The following is a 26,635-nucleotide window of genomic DNA, read 5'->3' as shown; positions in this document are numbered from 1 at the left end:
GGGCCCTGTCATGCCTGGCACTGGCCGTGCTCCCTGTGCTAGTAGCCCTGTGGCATCTCTGCAAGAAATCTCTGTGGATAAAGGGTACCGTGTAGGCATCAGCATAAGAACATTGTCAGCTGTCCCTACAGTGTGAATATTGTCAGCTGATCCTACCATCAAATCATCAAGGATAAGGCTATCAATGTCAACTCCCCATGTTGGCTATATTCTACCTCTAGTGTTGGAGACGGTATGACTCTGTACACCAGTTGCTGGCAATCACAGCAGGGGAGAGGACTGTTGAACTCAAGTCCTGCTCGTGGGCTTCCCAAGAAGCCTTTGCTTGACCAGTGTGAGAAGATGCTGGAACGGATGGGCCTTTGGCCTGATCCAGCAGGCTCCTCTTATGTTCTTATGACCTACCGGGTCCTATTAAAGCTCTTCCATCATAGTCAGCTCCTCACAATGAACAACAGAACTGTTCCCTCCCCTCCTAGTCTATCTGCCATGGAACCTGAGCACTTGTCCCTGGCAGATAATAATTCTTGATTTATGTTGCATCGTCTATGCACCAAGTTGCATCATCTGGTTGCAAGGGACCCAGAGGGATGGATGAAATCTGACAAGAGTGCCATCTGCCCCACCTGCAGGGCAGGGCCGGATTAAGCTGAGGAGGGCCCCTAGGCTGATTCTGAGACGCCTGCCGTCCCATCCCATCCCCCCCGCTTCACCTATCTTTCCGCTTTTTTTGCAGCTGCGCACACTGCACGCACAGGTTTGCCATCAATCAAGATGGCGGCCGAGTTTTCCCTAAGGGGCTGAATCCTCTGCCACCATCTTGGTTGATGGCAGCAATGCACGCATATAGCACACATGCGTGCCATCAACCAAGATGGCGGCAGAGGATTCAGCCCCTTAGGGAAACCTCAGCCGCCATCTTGATTGATGGCGAACCGCAAAAAACAATGGAGAAAAAGGTAAGTGAAGCAAGGGGATGGTGGGCAGTTCAGAAACTCTTGTCCCACATTCTGCGGCTCCTGTCCTGCTTCTGCGATTGTGGGCCCCCAAGAGCTCTGGGCCCCTAGGCTTCAGCCTACTAAGCCTAATGGATAATCCGGCCCTGCTGCAGGGGGTTTCTGACCCCTGATCTAGAAGTTAAATCTCTGCATGGGGGTGTCATGGGCCCCATGGAGACCTCTTGGCAGGATTGGGGAAATGAGCGGGCTACAGACATTGGAAAGAGGCTGAGATAGGTCTGAGAAAAATGCTTCCAGAAGCCTTGGGCCACTAGGTGCTCAGAAAGCTTGTTACTGTTTCTGTCAAGGAAAGCCCACAAACTCTCCTCATCTATTACTGACAGGAGTTTTTTTCAGAGAGTTGAAAGCAAAAGTAAGTTTACAAGACCAAGTGATAACCCTGTGACCAAGGCTGCTAGCTGGAAAAGAAACACTGTTAATTAGGCAGTTTTCTTTCTACTCCTAGAACAAGCTCTTGCCTTACAACAGAGGTGAGAAAGTGCTTGAATTCATCCGTAGTGTGCAATCTCGATCCTATTTTGTGATATATATAAGCCCTGCAATGCTTGCGTTTCTCCATTGCGACAATGAGCCTTGCCGCCTCCATAATGCTGAGAGATAAACCCAGTATGTTCCTGTAATCCTGATTTTTGCCTTAGAGTCTGATGCTGTGTTCCTGTACTGAATTCTTTAATACAGCTTCATGCAGAAAAATCCAGTTTCCTGATTCTGCTTCTTGAATGGGAGCCAGGACAGGGGAGCAACTTGCCTCTAGCACAGAGGTCCTCAAACTTGGGTGAGCAGAAAGACTGTGAAACTGTCAGGAATATCTGTGCTTGTTCCTGCACGGTTTATTTTTTCTGACAACAGAGGTTGAGACCCTTTTGACTACAACTGGAGTATTAAGCAGGCTAAAAAGGCCCTGAGTCAGGACTCGTGATTTTCATAATACAACACTGGTTTTGATTATGGTGCCAGAGCTGAAGAAACAACTGTTATTAAAATATGAGTTATATATGTGCTTTGATTTGTAGGACAAAAAAAGCTGATTAAGTAATTCACTGAAACGTTTTTGCAACAAAAGACTAATACAGCTGCTACTCTAGCAATTTTCAAATAGTTTGTGAATGTTAGGCCATGATCTTTGCTATGCAGACAGGGAATTTTACGCTGCACACACACGGCACATTTAAAGCACCCCTTCAAAAAAAAAAGAATCCTGGGAACTGTAGTTTAAGGGTGCTGGGAACTGTGGCTCTGTGAGGGGTAAACAACAGTTCTGACGATTCTGGGGAGGAAGCCATGTGATTTAAATGTATGGTGTATATACTGTTTTATGCACGAGAATGTCTTATTTTCTTCTGTAAAATGTCTGGGGCTACACTGTTAACCAAACCAAATGTTTGGTTGCCAGGATTGTTTTGGTGCTTCCCCATATTACCCTTTCCTCAGTGGTGGCAGGTAACCATAGGAGCTGGTAGGTAGAAGAGAGACCAACAGTACGTGGAGTCTCACCCAATGACAAGCACAGCCAACTAATTCTAGTCTTATCCCTATCATTTTCCCTGCTGGGTTCTACATCCAGAGAGCTATAGCTAGTCGGGCGGTATAAAAGTCTAATAAATAATAATAATAATAAAGGGCAACACTGAAACTAAGGAGGAGGAAACTGACAGGCAGGGCCACCCCTTGGACTGTTTTAAAGTAAGAAGGGTGAGGGCAGACTAGGGTTGGTGGGGCAGTGCCTCATTTGCCCTAATGGGCTAGCGTCCACTGCGGGCCTCAGCCATGTAAAACTATGCACATCAGTAGTGCCTTGTGAAAATGGTGTTCAGCCCTGCTAGTATTTGTGAGCCAGCTAAGTGTCCATCTTCTGGCTGCAGCAGTGTTAAGTAGCTGGCGTGTTTCATATCATGGTTGAAGACCACCAGCTGATGGGGAGAATGGAGCCATAGTTAGTCCTGACACCTCCTGCTGCCTCATAAATCATCAGCTATACTCGCAAAGTGAACAAGTTCATGGCATTTGCCTGCTTCACATGTCTATTGCAAATAATAAAGAGGACTTTCCTTTTCAGTGAGTGGGATGTGTGTGTGTGTGTGTGTTTACATGTGACACTTTGGTACATAACACACAAGTCAGGATATTTTTTTTAAAAAACCCAACTATTAATTGGAATGTTACAATCTGGTTCATTAATTGGTTGAAAGTAAGAATGTGTTAACCAGTTGAAGGATTTTTAATTTGTTGCCAAACCGGAATTAAATAGGACAATCTGAATTGCTAACTATTAAGTGTGCATATGTTTGCTGCCATATTCTTTGAGGACCATAGCTGATTTGGTATCCTGATATCCATAGGCTTTTATGTGTGGTGTGTTTATTGTTAAACATGTATTTAATTATTTTACTGCATTTTAATAATTAGACTGTAATACTATAACACACTTGCTAGGGAGTAAGCCCCGTTGAACATGGTTGATCTTATGTCTAAGTAAAAGTGGATAAGATTGCACTGTCAATCTGTATTTGCAACAATCAATGGATAACAATGAAACTGACTGATTATTCTCCAAGACCATGTTTGCAAAACAGTCTCCTGAGCCACTGTGTAACTTTTTTTCTCATCATGGAATGGAAGTAAAAAATATTTAACTCGTTTATAGACATATGAGGCATGGTAATGCTGAGCCCCTAAATATTACTTCTTTATAAAAATAGTGATAAACAGACATTTATTAGTCTGTGAACTGAAAGGCTCACCAAAAAAAAAGTGTTCTGTGATTTCCCCCCCTCTATGATCTCTTTATTTTGCTCAAAGTCATCACAGTAATGGAAAATCACTTTCAGAAGGGCTGCTTCTGACTGTAAGAAGAATTTTTAAAATGGAATATTAAATCCAGATTTGCATGTTTTATTATTTCCCCCCTCCTCCATTCATATTAATTAATTGCACTTAAATGGCTCATTTGTTAAAATGCCATCCCCAGATTACAAATGAGTCCCAACTTTTGCTGATTAAAAATGTACAAAAGAAAACAAATTAGTTTATTGAATGCAAATGGCTGCATTTTGCATTTAATCTTGCTCACTCTTGAATAAGTTTTGGCAATTGTAATTGACTGGGGTGCTTGTTCAATAAAATATAAGGATATTCTTCAGTCACGCCACTGAATGTGCTGTTTAATTATGTCAGTGGGCACTTCTATGTGTTTCTAATGCAGAGGATCTATTGGTAAAATGAATGCCCATTTTGTGGTCTGTTATGCAGAAAATGTTTAATCCAGTGTTTGATTCACTCTGTTTAATCTTCTTTATTGAATGTGCTTATTCAGCCGTGCAGAATTGGGTATGCTGCTTTCTGTTACTATGACATTGCAATTAAATAGCTAAAGAGGAGGAAAAAAGAGTGTATGACATTTTTCTAAAGGGCTGTGACATTCCCATAAAAATTATTCATACATTGTGTCTCTCTCCCCTGCCCCCGCCGTACATTTTCTATTAGATTTTCACCAGTTGATGCTGATACTACAAGCTCATAGTTTTGCACTGCAGAAAATCAAACAAATCCTGCCATTAAGAAACCTAGCAAAACATTTGACTAACTCAGCCAGTACTAAGAAAGCTTTCTGGTTCAGTGACTAATGACTGTCATCATGAAATAGGATTGCATCGACTGCCATCTTATGAATGAACTTAACAGAAGCTTCGGGAATCAGCCAATAGCATGTTCTGGTAGGATAAATAGTCCAGTACTCTGGGAACTAGGATATGCTGACAGTGAAATAATTATCTCTTTGTATATTTTATAAAACTGCACTCACTTTAAAACAGACACACACACAAATGCAACAAATCTTAATGTTCGCAAGGATTTCCATTTAGTTGTCCTACAAAAGGTAACAACCGTTTTTGCTGTTAGGAAACTACAAAACTGGTTACTAGAAAAGTAACAAGTTGTGGGACCTGCAACAAAATGTTGCTTTGCATCCTTGCCTTTGAATAGGAGTGCTCTTTATCAGGATTCTAGCCAGCTAACCATACCCTCTTTGGAGGGCATATGGCTGGTGGTGGGGGGAGTTATACGGCTGGTGGGGATTTTTTCTCCACCAGTTTGAGAACAAATGGATATGCTTCTGCTGTGTGCGTGCATGCGTGCATGCATGCATGTGTGTAACGCACTAAAGTTAGAAAGGAATTATTTTCACATTTTTCCAGAGCAGTAGGTGTATTGGCCTGTTGTACTTTGTGAAGGACAACCAGGGACTGCCTCACTGCCCCCTTGGTTTCAGCCCTATGTGGATTCAGAATCAGGTCCCCAGTCAACTGAACTGGCTGAGGAAGAAGGGCTGGGAGACAAGCCAAAGGAGGAGTGGCTGCGGGGAAACTCAGCTGTTGGTAGGGAGCCTTTGGAAGCCTATATAAGAGAAAGCAGGAAGGAAGCTGGGGGGAGTCTTCAGCCTGAGAGGGAGGAGGGACTGTCAGAGACCTGGAGGGGCTGGACAGGACAAGGAGTGAAGCCTCAGCCTAGCCCTCCCCCCCAGGACTGGACCCTCACGGGGGAAGTGGGGATGTAGCTGCCTGTCTCCAATAAAGCATAAGCAGCAAGGTTGCTCTGGGAGTTGTGATTCTTTTCCCACGGTGAGAGGGAGACCCCGGCCATGGACACTGGGCCTTTTGATATTCCCCTACCCATGGATGCCCAACATACTTGAATAGATAAATAAATAATCTTTTGTATATTTCTTTGAGAGACAGTAGCCCCCTCAAACCCAGCCGGACTTACTTTTGAGTAGACCTGCCTAGGAGTGGGAATTCTACCCAGGATGGAAATTGAAAAGGTTGATCCTTATTCCAGGCCTCATCAGCACTATACTTCCTGGACTGCCTTCAAGTCAATTCCGACTTACGGCAACCCTATGAATAGGGTTTTCATGGTAAGCGGTACTCAGAGGTGGTTTACCATTGTCTTCCTCTGAAGCTGAGAGGCAGTGACTGCCCAAGGTCACCCAGTGAGCTTCATGGCTGTGTGGGGATTCGAACCCTGGTCTCCCAGGTCGTAGTCCAACACCTTAACCCAGCCTTTCCCAACCAGTGTGCCTCCAGATGTTGTAGGACCACAACTCCCATCAGCCTCAGCCAGCATTGCCAATGGTCAGGAAGATGGGAGTTGTGGTCCAACAACATCTGGAGGCACACTGGTTGGGAAAGGCTGCCTTAACCACTACACCGCACTGGCTCTCACTATATATTTAAAGCAGTATTATACCAGTTAATACAGTTAGGGCTGTATGAATCCTGAGAACTGTGGTTTGTGAAGGTTGCTAAGAGCTGTTAGGAAGACATCCTATTCTCCTCACAGAGCTACACTTTCCAACATGGTTTAACAATCAATCCCTTTCCTCAGGAGACATTGAGAACTGTAGCTCTGTGAGGAGAATAGGGAGTCTTCCTAACAGCCATGACTGGTATTAAGTGGTATTAAGGTGCTTTAAATGTATAGTGCAGATGGACCCCCATTAGTTAATACAGAACATTTCTACTTCCACCCAATGATGGTACTGAGTACTGTCACCTCTTTTTTTGCTGTCCATGACAGCCATTTTGTGTCGACACCCATGGCACTTTTATCAAGATATGGCCACTCTCGTGGCTGTATAATATGTGTACTGGCACCTTATTCTTTTCCAAAAATGATAAAAGTACCAAAAGCACTGCTAAAATATTTTATTTATTACATTTATATTCTAACTTTCCCCCAAAGAGCTCAAGGCTCTCCCCCTCCCCATATTATCCTCACAACAACTCTGTGAAGTAGGATAGGCTGAAAGCCTGTGACTGGCCCAAGATCACCCAGCAAGCTGTATGAATGAGTGGGGATTTGAACCCTAGTCACCCAGGTCCAAGCCCCTCTAACCACCATGCTACTCTGCATTTATTATTATTATTATTAATTTTATATAGTGCTTAGTGCAAAAATAGGCTTCTAAGCAGTATACACCAAATGTTTGTCTAATTCAGAGCTTGGAAGATTACTTTTAAAAGGTAATAAATTACAGTTACATGGCCCCCCCAAAAGTAGTAATTACCGTTACAATTGCAATTGCTCTGAAAGTAACTGATTACTTTATTTTTACTCAAAAGTAATTGGTACAATTACATTTTAGTTACTTTAAAAAAATTGCCTACAAGGTGCTGGCCTTGGCTGCTGCACATCTAAGTAGCCTAAAACAACATTAAAAATAAGCACACACACACAGAGGGTAGTAGAATAATTTTTTTATCCATAAGATTAACAGAATGGCATAACAGAATCTCACATCCCCTCACCCCACCTCCAGCAATGATGATACCCCAACACACATATTTTTTGTATTTATATATTGCCTCCAGCTCTTTTCTCCTTCCACTCTTGTCAATTTTTAAACAATTGTTTTCTCCACCCCGTCTCGCTCTCCACCTCCTCCCTCGTTGCCTCTTAAGCACCCATAGAGCATGAAGGAAGAACAACGCTGCACAGAAGCCCAATTTGAAGCACATGATTTTTATTCACAAATCAGAGGAGCAGAAGACTTCCCCTGCTTCCCCCCAAGTAATGCGCAAAAGTAATGCTGGAAACATTACAATTACTCCTCAAAAGGAATGAAGTTACTACTCGTTCTATTACCAGCAAAATGTAACGAAGTTACCCACTCGTTACTCAAAAAAGTAATAAATTACAAGTAATTCGTTACTTGTAACGAGTTACTTCCAAGCTCTGGTCTAATTCCCTTTCTAAGCTGACCAAACCAACAGTCCACACAGCAACTAGTGGCAGAGAATTCTCTTATTTAGGAATGTGCTACTAGCTGGTCTCCAGACCCTTGATTGTTTTGGTTGCCTTTTCCAACAATTTTTTTGCAATGAAAAACCTCTTGGATTTTCTAGTCAGCCTGCCATGAGATTCTGCATTAACATTACTATGCCTAGTGGATTCCTAGGGCCGAAGTGTGCTCTGGTTTTCTGTTCTCTCGCATTTCTCTCGTGAATAAGCAAGGGGCTTATAACAAGATGTTAATGGGCTACCAGTCAACTTTTTACCCCTTATAATGTCAGGTGTTAAGGCTTGAATATATCCTCACACACGTTCCTGAGGCCCAGACCTGCTAGGCTCCAGCTACCACAACATCCTGTTCCTGGGAAGGCAGGCCTTCAGCCACGAAAACTTTCCCATTTATTGAGGATGGCGTAAAATGATTAAATAGGGATTTTTGTCTGGAATTCCCACAGGAACATAGCCTGAATGAGATCCTTGGTTCATCTAGCTCAGTGGGTCCCCAACATTTCCCCCCCCCACTTCAAAATTGCTGCGTGTCTTGACCAATCACTTAATGATTTTTATGCCTGATAGCAATTGTCATGTGCTTTGCTAGGTGTGGTATGATTTTTCATTGTTTTTTTTATTTCTTGTATTTTATTGTATTACTACGAATTCAAATTGTAATACAATAATATGCAACAGAAGAAATAAAAGAAGCAATAAAAATACAATTAAAAAATCAATATGAATATTTAATGTGGACATGCCGCAGACCACCTGAATGAAGCTTGCAGTGGTCCAAGGAACCTCTGATCTAGCTCATGAGAACATCGGATGAGCCCCGCTGGATCAGGCCAATGGCCCATCTAGTCCAGCAACTTGTTCTCACAGTGGTCAGCCAGATGGTTGTGGGAAGCCTGCAAACAGGACCTCAGCACAAGAGCACTCTCCCCACCTGCAATTTCCAGCAATTGGTATTCAGCTTGCTGTTGTCTACACTGACTGGCAGCAGCTCTCAAGGATCTCAGACACGTGGTCTTTCTCAGCCCTACCTGGAGTCACCAGGGACTGAACCGGGGAGCTTTCAAATGCAACGAATGTGCTCTACAACTGAGTGATGGCTCAACCATTTTGAATGCTGTGCCTCAGCTCTGGAAGCTATTAAGAAATTATAAAGACCAGCATCGTTATTCAGAGCTGGTGTAGCACAATGGCAAAGAGGTCGAGGCTGCAATCCTAAACAATACTAAGGGATCATTCATTCATTCATTACATTTATATCCCACCTTTCCTTCAAGGAGATCAAGGTGGCGTACATATTTCTCCGCCTTCTCCATGTTATCCTTACAACAACCCTGTCAGGTAGGTTGGGCTGAGAGGTAGTGATTGGCCCAAAGTCACCCAGTGAGCCTCATGGCCAAGTGGGGATTTGAACCGTGGTTTCCCATGTCCTAGGCCAGCATTCTAACTGCTTTGCCACACTGGTTCTCTATGGGTCCTACATTGCAGGGGACAGTCCTCTATATGAAGGAGCCTTCTATTTGAAAGGATGTCTAATCCAAGACTAGTTTAAAGATAAAGAGCCATAAGGAGAGCAGAAGGGGCCTTGAAGCTGCAGTTTAGCATCTGGACAGAAAACTGAGCAAGCACCGAGGTCACCTGATAAGTTTTCCCCAGTGGAGAGAGATGTATTGCATCTCTATTTCAGTTTCAGTAATTATTTTAAATCTGCATTTATAAATATAACTCTTTTTATTTATTTACTTAGATAATGTGCTAGAGAGACCCTATTTACTAAGGACTTACTTCTGTGTAAACATGCTTGGGATTATGCCAGTACCTTTTAAATAATAATAAAAAAATGAGGTGCCAGTATTCATGTCTGTATTGTACGTGGGTGTCAGCACAACATGGCTGGCATAGGTGACAAAAGTTCAGCTGCTTGGTACTGGTGAGTATGGTCACACACAAAAAGACCTACTAATAGTATATTATGGGACTAATTACTTGACTAGTTTGGGGGCAAGCAGTGTGCTAGATGTTTGTGCAATAGGGAAAAAAGATTAGAATAAATCCTGCTTTGACTATGGTTCTAGCGTGGTAGCTCTGTTAAGTCGTGGAGGCCCCTAGTCTCTTCCCAGAGCTACAGTTTCAGAGTGGCTTAACAATCAATCCTTTCTTCCCAGCGAACTCTAAGGATGATAGCTCTGTGAGGGGTATAGGGCTTTCCTAAACACTCTCAGCACCCTTAACAAACTACACTTCCCAGAATCCTTGGGGAAGGCAGCCATAACTGTTTAAAAGTAATTCAGGTTTATACTGCAAATAATGACTACAGTAGGGCCCCACTTTACGGCGCTTCGCTGATTCGCTAATACAGCGGTCTCAGTTAGACGCAATTAGACTAAAGCCCCACTCACAGGGGCTTGTTCCACTTTTATGGTGGTTTTCGGGCATCGTGCCATTCTATTCAATGAGTTCCGCTTTACAGCAGTTTTCGCTTTACAGCGGGGGGGGGGGGCTACTGTATTTGGCATAAGCTTTCCCGGACTCAGGAGTTCACTTCATCAGATGCATGAATGTTAATCCTCAGTTGCACGTGACTGTAAAGCGCAAGGGACCATGAGGTCAGAGGCTAAACAAATGCAAACGTGCAAGTACTGGCAATTCAGTGACAGCTGAGATGCGTGTAAGGTAAGCAGGGCGATCCTTTAAAACAGCGGCGATGCAGATAAGAAGCCAATCAGCCTGGGCAATGCTCCGAATAGGCGTTAACTAAAATGCGAGGAAAGGAAGGAACCGCGACTGCGGTTTGCCTTTTCGCAGTCTTTCCGCATTTCGCTTAGGAAAGAACCTGGGTAACGTAGTTCCTTGGCAGGAGAACCAGAATACCTATGTTCTTCCCTGGGGAACTACATTACCCACAACGCACTGCCAAACCAATCCACTTCCGCCCTTCCTTCCGTAGCATCGGGTGCCGGAAGCTGTCTTGGAGACCCACTTCCGCCAGGAGTTAGCAAGCAAGCGGGGTCGTATGACAGTGGTCGCTTTTCCCCTCCCAAGATGGCGGACAACCTCCCCTCGGAGTTTGACGTGGTGATCATAGGAACGGGTAAGAGGGATGCGGGAGGCGCGCGCGTGTATGGAACGTGGGGATTGGATTTTGGCTGAAGGGTGGTCGAGCTCCTCCGGGGAGGGTGTCGCGGGAGAGGCAGGGAGCGTTAGCAGGAGCTGAAAGGAGGGGGCGAGATGGGGTTGGGGCAGGTACTTGGAGAGAAGGAGTGGGATGGAGACGCGCGGGGTGACCCCAGACTCATTTTGCCTGCCCCCTTTCACCATCCTGGCCCTTCCACATCTCGTACCCCTCCCCAGAGACGTACAGCACAATCCTAAGCGTGTCTACTCAGATGTAAGTCCTCCTGAATTCTTTGGGGGCTTTCTCCCAGGCAAGTGGGATTAGGATTGCAGCCGTATCCTCCTAAAAACATAATGTTTTAAAGCCCTTTGTTAAGAAAGCCCTATTCACGTCATCTGCTTTGATAGGTAAATGAAATCCCTTTCAATCCAGTAAATGTGCGGTTTTGCCAGCTCTCCTGTCTGCTCGGGCCACATTCACGCTATACATTTAAATTGCTGTTGTTCCACTTTAAACAGGCATCCTGTTCAGAGCAGCCAGTACTGTGATTTGCTGTGTCATCTGAACTAAGGATTATTCACGTATATACCTATCCTATCATATAAAAGCTGCATTCACCGCACATTTAAGGTGCTATCACACCACTTCAATCAATCATGGCTTTGTCCTAAGAATCCTGGGAACTGTAGCTTGATAAGGGTGCAGAGAGTTGTTAGGAGACCCTTGTTCCCTTCCGAGAGCTACAATTCCCAGGGTGGTTTAACAATCCCTCTTTCCAGGGAATTCTGGGAATTGTAGCTCTGTGGGGGGAATGAGGGGGGTGTCTCCTAACAACTCTCAGCATCATTGCCGCCCAGAGAGCTGTTTGCTAGTCGGGCGGGATATAAGCTGGATAAATAAATAAATAAAATAAACCAAACTACAGATGCCAGGATTATTTGGGCAGAAGCTGTGATTGATTAAAGTGGTATGATAGTGCCTTAAATGTGTGGTATGAATGCAGCTTTGATATGGTGATAGGATAGGTGTATATGAGAACAAACCTTGGTTCAGATGATGCAGCAAACCATAGTACTGGCTGATTTTAACTGCATGGGGAGGCATGTGGCTTATTGGGAAATGCAAACCAGGCCGTAGAATCATAGTGTTGGAAAGGAGCTTGGAGGCCTTCTAGTCCAACCCTTGCTTAATGCAGGAACAGATGGTCATCCAACCTCTGCTTAAACAGCTGCATTGGTTGCCAGTTCGTTTCCACACCCAATTCAAGATGCTCACACTGTTTAAAGCCCTAAATGACTTAAGCCCCAAATATCTGAGAGGTTGACTCCTTTTGTACAGACCTTTTGGGGTTTTAAGATCAGCAGAGGTAGTTCTGCCACCCTCAGAAGCTTGGGGTGCTGGTAGCCCAGGAGTGGGTATTCTCTGTGGCAGCCCCTAAGTTGTTAAATTCCCTACTCCGAGAGCTACGCCTAGAACTTTTACTATACAGTTTTCAGTGAATACTGAAGAAGCACCTCTTTACCTTGGTCTTTGACACCTGAGATGTATGCTTTCAGGACTTGCCCTATTTCTGTGACTGTAATTTGTTTTCACTGTTTTGAATACTGAATTTTAAGTTGTTGTAACCCGCCCTGGGACCTGCTGGTGAAGGGTGGGTAATAAATTTAATAATAATAATACCCCCAGCAAAGGAGAGCCATCTTCTAAGGCAGACTGCCCCACTGTCAAGCAACCAAGATAAATTCCACGTAGCCAGACGTCATGTGGACAAGCAAGGTTTAGAGCTCGTGTTGCCACCCTCTTTTCTCATAGGGCCTCGGAGCCTTGTGATGAGCAAAAGTTCCTCAGGTGAAGCTTTTCCTAGCCTGGAGCAGATGGGAAAATCTTCACCAGCTGAATTTCTGGTTGTTGTACAGTCGCATAGGAGCCATGCCAGAAACGAAGTTGGCAATCCATTTTAATCCAGGTTAAAATCCAACACTTGCTTGCTGTCCACGACTGGGGGTGATGCATGAAAGAAGCAGCTTCATCTTATCTCCACTTCCTACCGCCTTCTGTATTGTTGTTGCTTGGTGTATCAGCCCCTAACTGTCCCTCTTCACCTCACTCTGGCTTTTTTGTCCATTTAAGACCATGTGGTGAATCTTGAGAGACTGCCTTATTCCTTATACACCCAGTAGGATTCTGCAGGAGAGCTTCTCTTTCAAGGTTCAGAGACAACAGAAGCCTGCTCCACAGTAACTTGGAGGAGTGTGGCCGCCCCTGTTTTGTGGAACAGTGTTCCTGTTGAGAACAGTTTTTAACTGTTTTGAGCTTATATTTTATACATTGCCTTGGGACAGATGTGGAAGGTGATTAATAAATAACAGGAATAAGAATAATCTTCGGTCCATGAAAGTTTATGCCATAGTAAAGTGAATAGTCTCTAAGCAGTCACAGGACAATCTGTGTGCGTGCGTGCGTGCGCGCCCATGCATTTGGGACATTCTGTTAGCACTTGTGTTCTGTGTATATCAAGTCACTGGTGAAGTATGCTAAATGTATTTGCAATAATTTTCCATAGCATTCTGGCTGTGCAAATGGTTTATCTGTTTTACCTTCAGACCTGTGTGGTAGGTAGGTAGGTTGTGAAGATTCCCATTTTATGAATTTCATCCTGAAATTATGAGAAAAGTGACACAGAGGAAGCCTTGTAAGCCATCTAGTTCAGGTCCCAGCTCAGTGCAGGAAATCCAGATGATAGACAGCTGTTGGTTGGGGATGCGCTAGCTCTGTTTGAAGACCTCTGCCAGCAGCAGCGAGGGAGCACACAATCCCAGTGCAGCCCTCCAGGCCTCGGTCTCCAACCCCTGGGCAGGTCATCTCTCCTTGCTTGCCCTCCTTTTAACCTCCTCAAGTGCCTTTGGCTGGCAGGAGTGTGTTCGGTATGTGACCTGCATGCCAAAGCCTGCTTTCTGCATGCTTCTCTCCTGCATCAAGGTGCCTGCATGGCACTGGCAGGATCACAGAACTGCAGAGTTGCATCTGGAGTCTTGAGTGGCATACAAGAATCTAAATTCTCAAAATCGACTGTAATCTTTTTCCATTCACTTGCTGAGAAAGAGGATGCTCAAACTCTGACTCAGCAGACTGGTTCAGTTGCTTTAGTTCCTATAGAAGTCCACAGTCTTGTTTGACACAGGAGATCCCAGGAACCCTCTTAACCAGGTATTTATTTATTTATTTATTTATTTATTTATTTATTTATTTATTTATTTATTATATTTCTATACCGCCCAATAGCCGTAGCTCTCTGGGCGGTGCACAACATAAAAACATCCAATATACAAGTAAAAAACATATATCAACAACTTAAAAACAATATACCAAAAGTAGTAGAACATAATTAAACATATAAACAACTACAACACAAGCCTAAAAATATTAAAAACGTATTAAGTCAGTTAAAAGTATTAAGATGTTAAGGTGTTAAGTAATTAAGATTACTAAAATATTAAGAGCGTCAGTGCAAATGTAGGTGTTACAATAGATGTTAAAAATGTTGTTAAAAAGCCACTTGAAGTTTGACACATGGTGGTGGATATCATCTCTATGCACAGCTGATGTGCCATTCTTTAATTTGCTGAGTTGTGTGAACTGACTTTCTGCCCTTGAGTATTGTCCGTTCAAGCTTTAGCAGGTGCTCAGTCCAGCAAGGTCAAAGGCCTACGATGCTCACCTCTTTCTGCCTTTGCCTACTTTAGGCTGCAGTAACTGTTACTGTATGTGTTCAGATCATTACCCTAGCAAGCTAAGTAGAGTTTGGAGCAGCGTTTTCAGGCTGGGGATAGTGGTTTGGGTTTGCAGAATACTGAATGAGTAGCAGATTCTGGGCAGGGAGATCTACTACAGATACATATTCTAGGAATGGCATTCTCCCAATGAGTTGTTTCCACCAGGGACTGATTTAAATATCTATCTACCTATCTACCTGTCTGTCTCTGTCTCTATCTATCTAAATTGTGTTTTGTTTATTTGCTCAAACATATCCTGGCCTTCCTTCCCACGGGAACACAGAGTAGCCTAACAGTCAATCCCTCTTCCGAGGGAACTCTGGCAATTGTAGCTCCGTGCGGGGAACAGAGGTCTCCTAACAACTCTGAGCACTCTTAATGTGGGTGAACAATCAAATACCATTTAGGAGGGAGTTCTCAAAGCAGAGGGTGGCAGGTGTCCCCCAAGAATGCCCTGTCTCATGTTATCATCTGTCCATCAGACTAAGGATGGAAGCAGAGCTTGGAAAAGTTACTTTTTGAACTACAACTCTCTTCAGCCCCAGCCAGCATGGCCACTGGATTGGGCTGATGGGAGCTGTAGTTCAAAAAAGTAACTTTTCCAAGCTCTGGTTGGAAGAACACGCAGGCTATCCCTAGCGGTGAGTCCCATTGGTTGTATCCAGCTAGGTTCTACTTGGAGTAAACCCACTGAAATTAATGGACCGTTCGTCATCTCCATTCATTTCAGTGTGTCTGCTCTGAGTATGATGAATGTTGGGTACGAGTCATTTTGGGCTTTATATACTAATACCAGCACCTCCTGTCTGTGTGTCTATGCAGTGTCACTTCCCAGACTCAAGGCAGCTACAAGCCTTCCCGTGAATGGGACTGGGTGTTCTGGCCTCTGTATGGAGGCTTGGGTTCGAATTGCTGTGGGAAAGAGCTGTGGCTCAGTGACAGAGCATCGGCCTTGCATGCAGAAGGTCCCAGGTTCAATCCTCGGCATCTCCAGGTGGGATTGGGAGAGTCTCCCTGTCTGAAACCCTAGCAGACGCTGCTACCAGTCAGTGTAGGCCAGCCTTTCCCAACTAGCGGGCCACCAGATGTTGTTGGACCACAACTCCCATCAGCCTCAGCCAGCTTTGCCAATGGTCTGGAAAGATGGGAATTGTGGTCCAACAACATCTGGTGGCCCACTAGTTGGGAAACGCTGGTGTAGACAGTGCAGAACTAGATGGCCCAGTGGGTCTGATCTTCTGCATAAGGCAGCTTCCTGTGTCCCTATTTCTCAGCTTGCTTTGGTGTTTGCCTCCTACCCAGCCCCCTGCTCATGGAACAAGATCAACACTGCCGAGGAGAAACCTCTGTGCAGCACAATACTCTTCCTGTCTCTCTGCGTAGAAGAATATGGGATGGGCTTGAGAGTGAGCAACTGGGCTTGGCAAGAAATTTTGTGGAGAGGCATGGCCAGAAAGGCTCAAGATGCGGCAGGCATGGTGAATTCAGTCAGGGCTTGGCCTGGATGGGAGACCAACTGGGAACTGTGTATATCATGAATGGGGAACCTGAGGCCCGGAAGCCATATGTGGCCCTCCAGGCCTCTCTGTCTGGCCCTCTGGATTCTCCCCACATCACCACCTGAACAGGCCACACACCCCACTGGGCCCTGTTCCAGGTTGTTTGTTTGCCTGGCTGGAATGTGTCTCTTGCTTGCCTGGATGGAGAGACGTCCCTGTAGAAACCTCTGGCTTTGGGGACTGGAGCCTTCAGTACAAAGATTTCTTTTTTTAATTTGCAAATAGAAAGGGGGGGGGAGAAAGAGGAGAAATAAAACATTGCTAGCTGACATTAACAATAAGAACATTCCCATCAATTCTAACTGAAACATATATATGTTACATACATACATATATATGCTGCCATTTATGGCAGCCCATATGTCCAGATAGGTATCCAAACAGTTCTGACAATCGTAAGCCATGTGTTCCAATGTAGAAAGGGCAGTGAGATCTTCAGACCCCTTAAGTAGCAGGTGGGGGGGGGTTCTCTTTCCAGCCCGGCACTGCAAGTCTCTCAACCACCATAAGGGCTTGCAGGATCTACTGTGAGCCTCCAGTACAAAGGCAAGAGTTGCATCTGTTGCTCTACCCACCACTGAGATGTGGTCCCTACTAGAGAATGTGGCTCTTGGGGTGAAAAGGGTGTGTGTGTGTGTAGAAGAAAGACAAGATATAATAAATAAAAATATTCATGCTCATCCACTGCTGAACGTTGGTACCGCCAAAGCTCCTGCTGCTCCAGCTTGAATTAGGATGTCTGCAAATAATCTGCCAAACGTTACGAGCCTGCAAAACACAAAGAACCCTAGCCTGCTGGGGACTGGCAAAGGATGGATGGAGAATTCTTTCCCACTGTCAGCCCTCTTTGTTTTTTGCCGGGCGCAGAAGTTGGAGGCAGCACTGGGGAAGGGCCGCAGTTCAGTGGTGGAGCATCTGCCTTCCATGCAGAAGGTCCCAGGTTCAATCCCTGGTGTCTCCAGATAGAGTTGGGAGAGACTCCTGCCTGAAAACCTGGAGAGCTGCTAACAGTCAGTGTAGACAATACTGAGCTAGATGGACCAATGGTATAAGGCAGCTTCTTATGTTCCTATTCTGTCCTTCCCCAGCAGTCCTCTCATCTACATATTCCATGCACTTAACATGACTGTAGTTCCTGGTCCCCTGTGGCTACCAGGCTAGTCCTTAAATACAAGGTTGTACTAATTCTCATGTTGCCAGTGCACTGATTAGCCCCGGGTGTCTGTTGACAGAAGTGCTTATCATTTTTGCTATTGAATAGTACTGTTGGATATCCTAGCTCAGGGATGGGGAACATTTTCCACCCTTTGGGGCAACCATCTGGGGGCCACATGCCCACGGCAGGCAGGGCCAGAGGTAAAAATGGGCAGAGCAGTGAATGTGACGTTACCTTTGTACAGGAGGCTAGCTTCTACCCATGCTCACTCTCCCCACTTTATCCTCCAACCAGGTGAGCAAAAGGCCTTTTCTGAGTTCAAGGGCACATTCCAGCCAGGCAGAAACGCCCAAGGAGAGTGCAAAGCTGGGCTGGTGAGGGGTGTGGCTTGGGAGGGGGTGTGGCCTGGAGGAAGCCCTATGGGCCTGGAGAGCTGCATTTGCGTGATGGCCTGAGGTTCCCCATCCCTGTTCTCAAACTAGTGATGGTGGGTAATCACTGGGCCTGGTGGGGCAGCCAAGAGTGTCACCAGAGGTAGGGCCAGTTTTCTTTTGCTCCTTTGCAAAATACTGCGGACAGTTAAGCAGTCCAGCTGTAAAAATGCAGGTAGGGCTCTGTCCCACCTTGCCCCAGTAAGAAGCCTCCCGTGGTCCTAGCTCATCACACCAGTTGACACTGGAAACATAAACAGAGAATTCCTAAAACCGACCTTTCAAGCAGGATTTGATGGGAATCCAGCGCTGTAGTTTGGGAACACAATGCCAGCCTTTTACTCTGCATTTCCCCTCTGTTTGGTTTATGATTTGTGTTTCTGCCTTTAAAACTTGCCTGCGATGTCGCTGGGACCCTGGTAGCTGCCGTTAAGTTATCAAATGAAGTACATTCCCTTCTGAAAGGGGTTTGTGTTCTCTTACTTTGTGCCCCAATCATTCTATTCCCTCCTCTTGTTTTTCCTCTCAAAAAAAGAAGTTGTTCTTTTTTAAAAAAAAAAATACCAGTCACTATAAATTTCCTGGTTCCATGCATTTTCCCCTCCTTTCTCTTTCTAGACTTCGCCAGTTATAAATAACACATGAAATGACTTTCAAGGTAGAAAGCAGGGATCCATTTTGAAATATTCTATAAAATAAAGAGTGATTTATGGCTCCATATGATTTTGGCTGAAAGCATTTGGGCTTTGCCCAGTCATCAAAGTCCTGTCAGGGGAATCTATTATTTATTGTTCGATATGCCGGGAGTGGTGGTAGTACTTTATTTTATGTTTATCTTATGTAAGTATAGCGTTAAGAAAAATCAATTCCAGATACTAATACGGTTTTAAAAATCTATTGTGGCAAACTTACCAAATATTAGAAACATAAGGTACAAAGTAAAACATTATTTTTTTGGGGGGGAACTGTATTGTATCCAACTAAATTCTACTCAGAGTAGACCCATTAAAATTAATGGACCAAAGTAAGTCATGTCCTGTAATTTCAGTGAGACTGCTTGAGCGCAACTAAAATTGGATACATCTCTCTGATCTTAATGCCCACCTCCAAAAACCCTCTTAAAAGTTTTGATTTCTACTGAATATTTTTGGGGCACAATCTTTGTCAGTTTCATCAAAATGCATTTCCTGTTCCAATGTTCTCATAGGTCAAATTTTCATAAGCAGGCTTCATTTTCTGCAAGCAAATCTTTAAATATCTGGCACAGAAAGCTCCTCGAGCTAGACAACGTGGACTTTTTTTTAAGATTCCCATACAGACTTGGGAGCTTCTGAAGTATTTTACTAGCTTAGGCGCTGACTCTGCACCAGAATTGCTTGCTCACAATGCAGGGTTTGCTAAAACTCTGTACAGATAGGTTATAAGGGTAGGGGACCCCTGCCCCCCTCCAGATGTTGTTGGACTAGAACTCCCATCATCCCTGACCTTTGGCCATATTGGCCTGGGCTGATGGGACTTGGGAGTCCAGCAACATCTGGAGGGCCATGGGTTCCCCCCATCCCTGAGCTAGAGAGAATCCAATCCAACGGCAGAGACCTGAACAAGATTGTTTTTTTTGTTGCTCATACCAGAGAGCAGGGCTGACTAGGGAGCATTTATAGCAGGAGTCTGCCAGATGTTGTTGGACTCCAACTCACATCAGCCTCGCCCAACATGGCCAGTAGTTGGGGATGATGGGAGTTGTAGTCCAGCAACATCTGGAGGGCTACAGGTTGTCCCCCTCCCAATGTGGCAGGCTAATAGAAATTTACTGAATCAATACTGCAGCAGCAAATGATCCAGTCCTCTGAAGTAAGTAGGAATAGCTCACTTTCACAGCCATATCTAACTTTTTTAAAAGGAAGTTCTGTTGTGTAAAGAAATGTGCTTCTTGGCAAACTTTCCCCCCAAAGGGCCTCTTCTCAAGCTACCTTTCCTAGTGTGGGAGCTGCTCCAGCTCAACTCCTTCCCCAGGTGTGAAAATAACATCATGAGCCCTGAGGCAGCCCTGGCGTGTGTTGAAGCTACAAAATAGGCTCTTTCCAGATGACATGGGGTGCCCTGTGCTATCTTTGTGGGGCAGGGAGGGTTTATATTGCAGTGGCTCTTGCATTGCCAAGATGAGAAAGGGCGCTGAGGTAGAACAGGGCTGGTGTCCTGGAAACTCTAGCTTGTGAAGGGTGCTGGGAATTGTAGCTCTGTCAGGAGTCTCCTAACAACTCTTCTCAGCCTTAACAAACAAATTTAACAAAAGTGAGCTGTGGCGTCCCTGCTCACTTTACAAGGCAGTACCCCGGCTTTCCACAGCTTTACCACAACAGGCAACACCTTCTAACCCAATCTGCCACCAGGATCTTTACCATAGGTCCAAGTTCTTAGACACTTCAGGATGTGAGGATAGGTGTGAACTTTAATGTTATACTGTGTTACTGTCCCCCTGTTCAGTAACCAAGCATTAGGCATGGGGTGATGAAAACAAAAAAGATATTTATTAATACATTTGATAAATATAACACAATAACTGAACCTAACCCTATACTAACTCTGTCTCTAAACCAGACGCTAACTGTATCTGTATCTATCAGTCCCTATCTCCTGTCTAACCCTATCACTCTCCAGGACTATTCCCTATCAAGCTCATGAGCACCCTATCTGCACCCTCAAGAACACACACATTCTATGTATCACACTCCTCCTCCGCCTTCAATCTCTCAACCAGTCACCATTCATATGCAGATACTCCCTCCCTGACTTGCTCACTCAACCAAATACTACTTACCGTACACAACATACATTTAAAGTAACATCATGGAAGCCATGACTGTTAAAGTTCATATAAGAAGGCTTTAAATGTATAGTGTTGATGTGACCTTTGACTATGAGTGGGTGTACATAACAACAGATACCTGAGAGTGGATCCGGCTGAAGTTGCAGGACCTTGGATAGCTCCAAGCAGACTGCTCTGCCCCAACTTCGGCTAAGGCCTTTTATGCCCTGTGGGTCAGACTATACTCTGACTTCACCCTCTTCCTGAAGAGTGGAGAGCCTTAGAGAGGTAGTCCTTTGTCCTGGAGCCCAACAGTCTGATCCTGCATGGTGTATGGCCTGTGCTGGTCAGCAGACCCTGGGAAGCATAGGCTCTATGGTGTGCCTTTTGTGTAAAGGGGGCTAGTTCTTTTTGGGAGTCCCAGTTTAGGGGCTTCTGGCTGACAGGCTCTGTACCAGTATCTGGGCTCAGCACCTCTGGAGCTTCCACCACTGGTATTCCTGATCTTGCTAGTTGCTGCCCCTCAGTGTCAAGAGTCTGGGCTGCTAGCTGAGGTCATGAATAATGGACTCAAGTTGCAGGAAGCCAGATTTCGACTGGACATCAGGAAAAACTTCCAATTACCTAGAGAGGTAGTGGGCTCTCAGACACTGGAGGCATTCAAGAGGCAGCTGGACAGCCATCTGTCGGGAATGCTTTGATTTGGACTCCTGCATTGAGCAGGGGGTTGGACTCGATGGCCTTGTAGGCCCCTTCCAACTCTACCATTCTATGATTCTATGACATCTTGACCACTGACTATGTGGAAAAGTAACCTCTGCCCCTTTCTGCATTCATTCTTTGCTTAATTCTTGCCTGATCATCTGGAGATTGTGTCCCTGGTGAGCAAGTTGCTTACCAGTTTAAAAAGAAAAATGTTGGTTTCAGTATCACGGGGAAGGACCATTGCTCAGTAGTAGAGCATCTGCCTTGCATGCAGAAGGTTCCAGGTTGAATCCCTGGTATCTTCAGGTATGCATCAGAGAGACTCCTGCCTGAAACTCTGGAAAGCCACTCCTAGTCTGTGTAGACAACACTGAGCTAGGTAGTCCAACGGTCTGTTTGAATCAGACAATGTTGGCTGCCATTTTGGATAGCACAGCCTGGCATGGGTGGTGGGTAAAACAAAACTGACTTCTGTATTATTGGTTGTTTAAACTATACTAGTGATATTTTGGCTCATTCTCCTCCTTTTGATCAAATTGAATCGGCAACCTCCAAGTTCATTACTAAATGTTTAGAACCCGTAAGGTTTTAAACGAAAGCTGTTTAAACGAGCTCAGATTTAATTGGAAGGTTGCTCCATCCCAAATTCAAAAAGGGTAATTGTGCCTGCTTTTCCTTTTCTGTTACATCCAGCATTTGTTTCTTAGATTGTAAACTGTTAACATTTTATTAATATTACTTTCAAACCTGATGGCAAAAAGGCTTTGTGTGTTGAGCCTGCAAAATAGCTCCTAGGGATTTCTGGAAGGAAAGGCAACAAATGTAAGATGGTTGTTACTTGATTACAGATGGTGATTTTGAAATCGTGTTATGCATTGCTTTAAGATTTAAAGGTGTCTGAAAAGTTCGCATAGCCAAACAAGCATAAACTAAAGGCGTTGTCTGTTGCAGTGCGCCATTCTGAGATACTAGCAATGTGTCAATGAAAGTAGCTGGAAGCTTCAGCCAAATAGTGTTTCTTGAATGGAAATCAATATGCTAATTGGCTCATAGAACCAGGGACACTTATGGAAGTTTGAAACACTGCTCAAGGAAAAGAGATCTTGGCCTGTGATGTAAAACTCCCAGTACCTTCAGAATTGTCTACTAGACAAAATAAACTTTCATCTATCCCTAGCATAGCAATCTTTTTCTCTTCCCCACCCCTGGGGTGAAACCCAAGTGCTAAAATGGTGTTCTGTCAGTACAAAAACACCCTTGATGTTGCAGACCAGCACTGAACCTTCATAACGTTTCCCCCCTCCTTTTTGCCAGCTGAGATTAAATCTGCTATTATCAGTCAAAGAGGTAGACCTTAAAAATGACTAAAAAGTTGCTGAAAGTCTGAATTTCTACCTTAAGGGCACCGGAAGATATGAAATAGATTAGAATGCTTCTTAGGTTCATACCGATTTCTGATCTTGTTACGGAGTCATTTTGCTGAACTTGCATAAAACTCATCCACAAGGCTTTTGGCTTGGTCTGCTCTATGGCTTATGTGATAGGCAGCTTTGGTTTCACTTTCTGTTGCAGTGCAGAAGCAAAACCAATCTCTGTATGTGCATGTAGAACAGGGGTGAGGAACCTTGGGGCCTGGTGTCAGTGCAGCACTCCGAGACTCTCCCCAGGCTGTGGCTGTCCCCAGGCCATGCCCTTCCCAGTCCTTCTGTGCTCCCCTGGAGTGCTTTCGCCTGGCTAGAATGGGCCTTTGAACTGTAGATGTGTCTTTTTAACTGTGATAATGCCTCTTGCTTACCTGGAAGGAGGATGGAGAGGTAGGTAGGGGTTTGTGGAAGAGATAAAATTCTTACAGTTGCTCACATATTATCATCAAATATAAGCATTTTTTGTTTAATTGAATAAGTGAACAGAATACTTGGAGTAGCAACTGTCCTAGAATTAGAAAACATAATGGCTCAGGTTTTTTATTTTTAAAGCGTCCTGTTAATTTGACATCCCCCACCCCCCGGTACATAAATACACACCATTTTATTCCATTTAATCACAATCTGCTTCTTCTTATTGTTATTTAAATCTTTTACAGGTTTGCCTGAATCTATAATTGCAGCTGCATGCTCAAGAAGTGGCCAGCGGGTTCTCCATGTGGATTTGTAAGTCTCCTAACGAGTTGCTGCCTTTTGTTACATGTTGTGGGTCTCAATTTAACACTGGTCAACTTGGCACAACAGATTGTGCTTTCACCTCATGTTAACTGTTGGACAATATTATCTTTGGGGAAATTTATATTTGTTGTTGTGATCATGAGACGGCATGGTATTCTCTGGGATAAATGTAACAGTGTTTGGAATAAATGTAAACATCTCTCATTCTGCAGCCAGCATTGGGGCCTGCTGGTGAGATCCCCCACCCCATTCAGTTTCCTTTGGGTTGGGTGAACAGGGCTTTTGTGTTGCCTCTTTGCGGAGTAGAGCACAGATTTGTAATTGCAGGGACTTAGACACATCCTCTTCCTCCCACCCACCCCCGCCTCTTCTTGGTGCGGGAGGAAGTGAATGACTGATTTGGGAGATTCTGTAGCTACTTGAATGGGGGAGGCCTCCTGATTGCCAGGATTCACCCTTCTTCATTATAAACTGGAGTTTCTGTTGTTTGCTGAAGAACACATTTTTATCCTGGCTTTTGACTGTTAAGTTTTCTGTGAATTTTGTGAGACCACCTTTATTGTTGAAAGTACTTCTTTTGGTTTGCTTTATTGGATTTTAATAATATATAGAATCGTTGAATTGGAAGGGGCCTATAAGGCCATCGAGTCCAACTCCCTGCTCAATGCAGGAATCCAAATTAAAGCATAATGATATGGTTGCAACCCGCCATGGTCAATGACAGCTAAGAAATCTATTAAATTAGTATGTCGTCTTGAGCTCCATGGAGAACTCCTGGCAGAACTAGTCTGAAGAAGAGAAGGACTGGAGTCCAGGGGAGGGGCCCAGTGGGTTGAACCAGGCAGCCGTTGAAGTCAGGGAGGAGCTGTCAGGTCCCAGCCAGGGGGGTCCTCATCAGAGGAAGACCAGAAGACCCAGCCATGGCTCAGGCTTCATCTCAGGGTGAGGAGCCAGGTCCTATCATGAGGCCCAAAACGGACCATCTGCACTCAGGTCAAGTTTGGCCTCTGACATTGAGGCTGAACGGGTCCCGAGCCCAAGAGAGAAGCATCGCCTCAAACGCTAGCTGGAGACCCGGCCCATCCGGAGGAGTGCTGGATTGCAGACCTGGACTTCTTGGAAAGAAAGGACTCTTTGGGAATACAGGACTGGTTGAAAGTGATTCATAGGAATCAGCTGAGGTTTGGGGTGCGATTCCAGCAGCTCCAGCATAAAAATCCCAATGTTAGGCTGGAAAAGCTGCTGGAACAACGTATACAAGCTCTGTACCTGACCTGGCTGCTGATCACCTGTTAACTCCAGGCCTGACCTTGGACTACTGCAGACCTTTCTCTTGCCTTGCCCTGAGTCGCCCACAGACTGCTTGGCTCCTGACCTGGGACTGCTCTGACCGTGCTTCCTGCCTGACCCCTTTGTTGTAGTGGTCTCTGTTTGGGCCCTGACAGTGGACTGGCCCTGGATACTGCCTCGCTGTTGCCCTCAGCTGTATCTAGTGCAGGGAAGTCTCTTGCCTCCTGAAGAGCCTGGTGAGAACAGGGCTGGAGCTCAGTGATCTGCTGGCTGACAGCCCCTCTCCCAAGGGGCTAGCTGCCACAGATGGGGAAGACTCAGTTGTCGCCTGTCCCTTCACTCAGCCTCTGGACCTACTCTACTTACGCATCCTTGGAGCAGGAGCAGCAGCTGGAGGGTGGACTGGCCAAGGTGTCTCTGTCGCCAAGCATGCGCCATCTGCATAGGTGCAAGCAAACTGAGCCCACTCACCAACCTACCCATAGGAATGCTCACTTGCTTGTCCAGTCCTGAGCGGGAGACAGTTTCCATGCAAGTTGTGTGTCCCTACATACGGGAGTCTCTAGGGTGGTCCTGAATCTGATTCCATGGGACATATAAAAACATGAAATCTCCAATTCTTCCCAGAGAGAGGAAATTTGGGAAGAGAGTGTGAGAGCCTTCAAATCTCTCCCTAGCCGTGGTATAAGCCAGGGAGGAAATAACAATTCAGTATAATCCTTCTTTGACTTTGGGACTGGCAAACAACTGGCAAGGAGCCGGACACAGGCAGCACCTTAAACTATTTGCATGCTCTTGAATGCACTTAAAATAGCTTTCTGTTTTAAAATTGTGCATGTATTTTTAATGAATAAATGAGATGTGGACCTAGAAAAAAATGTATTAAGAATTTTAGACTGTCTAGAGCATTGTCTTAACAACTGCAGTAAGTAATACATATCTAAAAAATCACATCTCTTGAAATGCAGTATACCATAGGATGCTTTCCCCCATTATAGTAGCTATATGTGTTTTGAGCCTTTCAGATTGAACTGCATAAAACAACGTTTCCTACTTTCATTTATACTCAATAGGCAGCTGCTTGTTGCCTATAAGAGCCTTTACAAGACAGGAATTGGTCTCCACCAATAAATAAAACTGAAACTTGGAGAAATAAAAAGAGGGAAACTACCACTTGGTTTTGTTCCTCAAAATTTTAATCCATAAATCCTACATGATGTTCCTGGATGTATAACATATGAAAAGGAGAAACAAAATATTGCTCTCACTTGTAAATCTGATCCTTGTGATGCTGCGCAAACTTTACATTTCCTTTCTGATAGGAGTTGGATAGAAAGCATAATGGCGGGGGGAGTGCATGGGGAGAAACTGTGAGTCTAATGAAACTTTTGAAGTACTTTGTGTGCCATTGCTGCCTGGATTCATTACCCTGGGTGGATCTTATTACTTTTAATCTCCCGCCACTGTTTTGCGTTTATCATAATATACCGCTTATGTGATGATGGTAGATGGTCTGAAGTGGACCATTATAAACCACTGAGTAGCACCTCTGTTGATTTATAAACACTGTCCAAGCATCCCCCAGCAAGAGCAGCTAATCTTATTCAAAATAGTCACTTCCATTGAAGCCTGGTCATAAATTCCTGTAGTCATGTTTTAAAACCAAAGTTAGCTTCTGCCAAATTGTAATTGAAAGGGGCTCTATTTCTGGGTGCTAGCTATCTGTCTCAATAAAACGTGTTTCCTAAAAAAAAAGTCTGTGGTTCTTTTTCAGAGAGCTACATTTACTGTAGATATTAATGAGCTGTTGACGTGTGAAAT

General features: G+C 44.7%; 1 protein-coding gene across 2 annotated transcripts in view; it reads left to right on the top strand.

The window, feature by feature from the left end:
- Positions 1–10,322: 10,322 nt before the first annotated feature.
- Positions 10,323–26,635, top strand: part of CHM (CHM Rab escort protein) — a 76,717-nt gene continuing 60,404 nt past the window's right edge. Inside the window, exons 1-3 of one of the 2 annotated variants that reach the window (XM_061598532.1) lie at positions 10,323–10,490; positions 10,765–10,908; positions 23,446–23,512. In XM_061598532.1, coding sequence (XP_061454516.1) covers positions 10,860–10,908; positions 23,446–23,512 — 116 coding nt within the window. In that variant the 5' untranslated portion in view covers positions 10,323–10,490; positions 10,765–10,859. The remainder of the gene's footprint in view (positions 10,491–10,764; positions 10,909–23,445; positions 23,513–26,635) is intronic. The other variant, XM_061598531.1, reaches the window with a different exon arrangement.

The sequence above is a fragment of the Rhineura floridana genome, chromosome 16 (genome assembly GCF_030035675.1).
Source record: "Rhineura floridana isolate rRhiFlo1 chromosome 16, rRhiFlo1.hap2, whole genome shotgun sequence".
Taxonomy (NCBI): domain Eukaryota; kingdom Metazoa; phylum Chordata; class Lepidosauria; order Squamata; family Rhineuridae; genus Rhineura; species Rhineura floridana.
The sequence above is the reverse complement of the archived record's forward strand: the minus strand, read 5'-3'. Positions and strand labels throughout refer to the sequence as shown.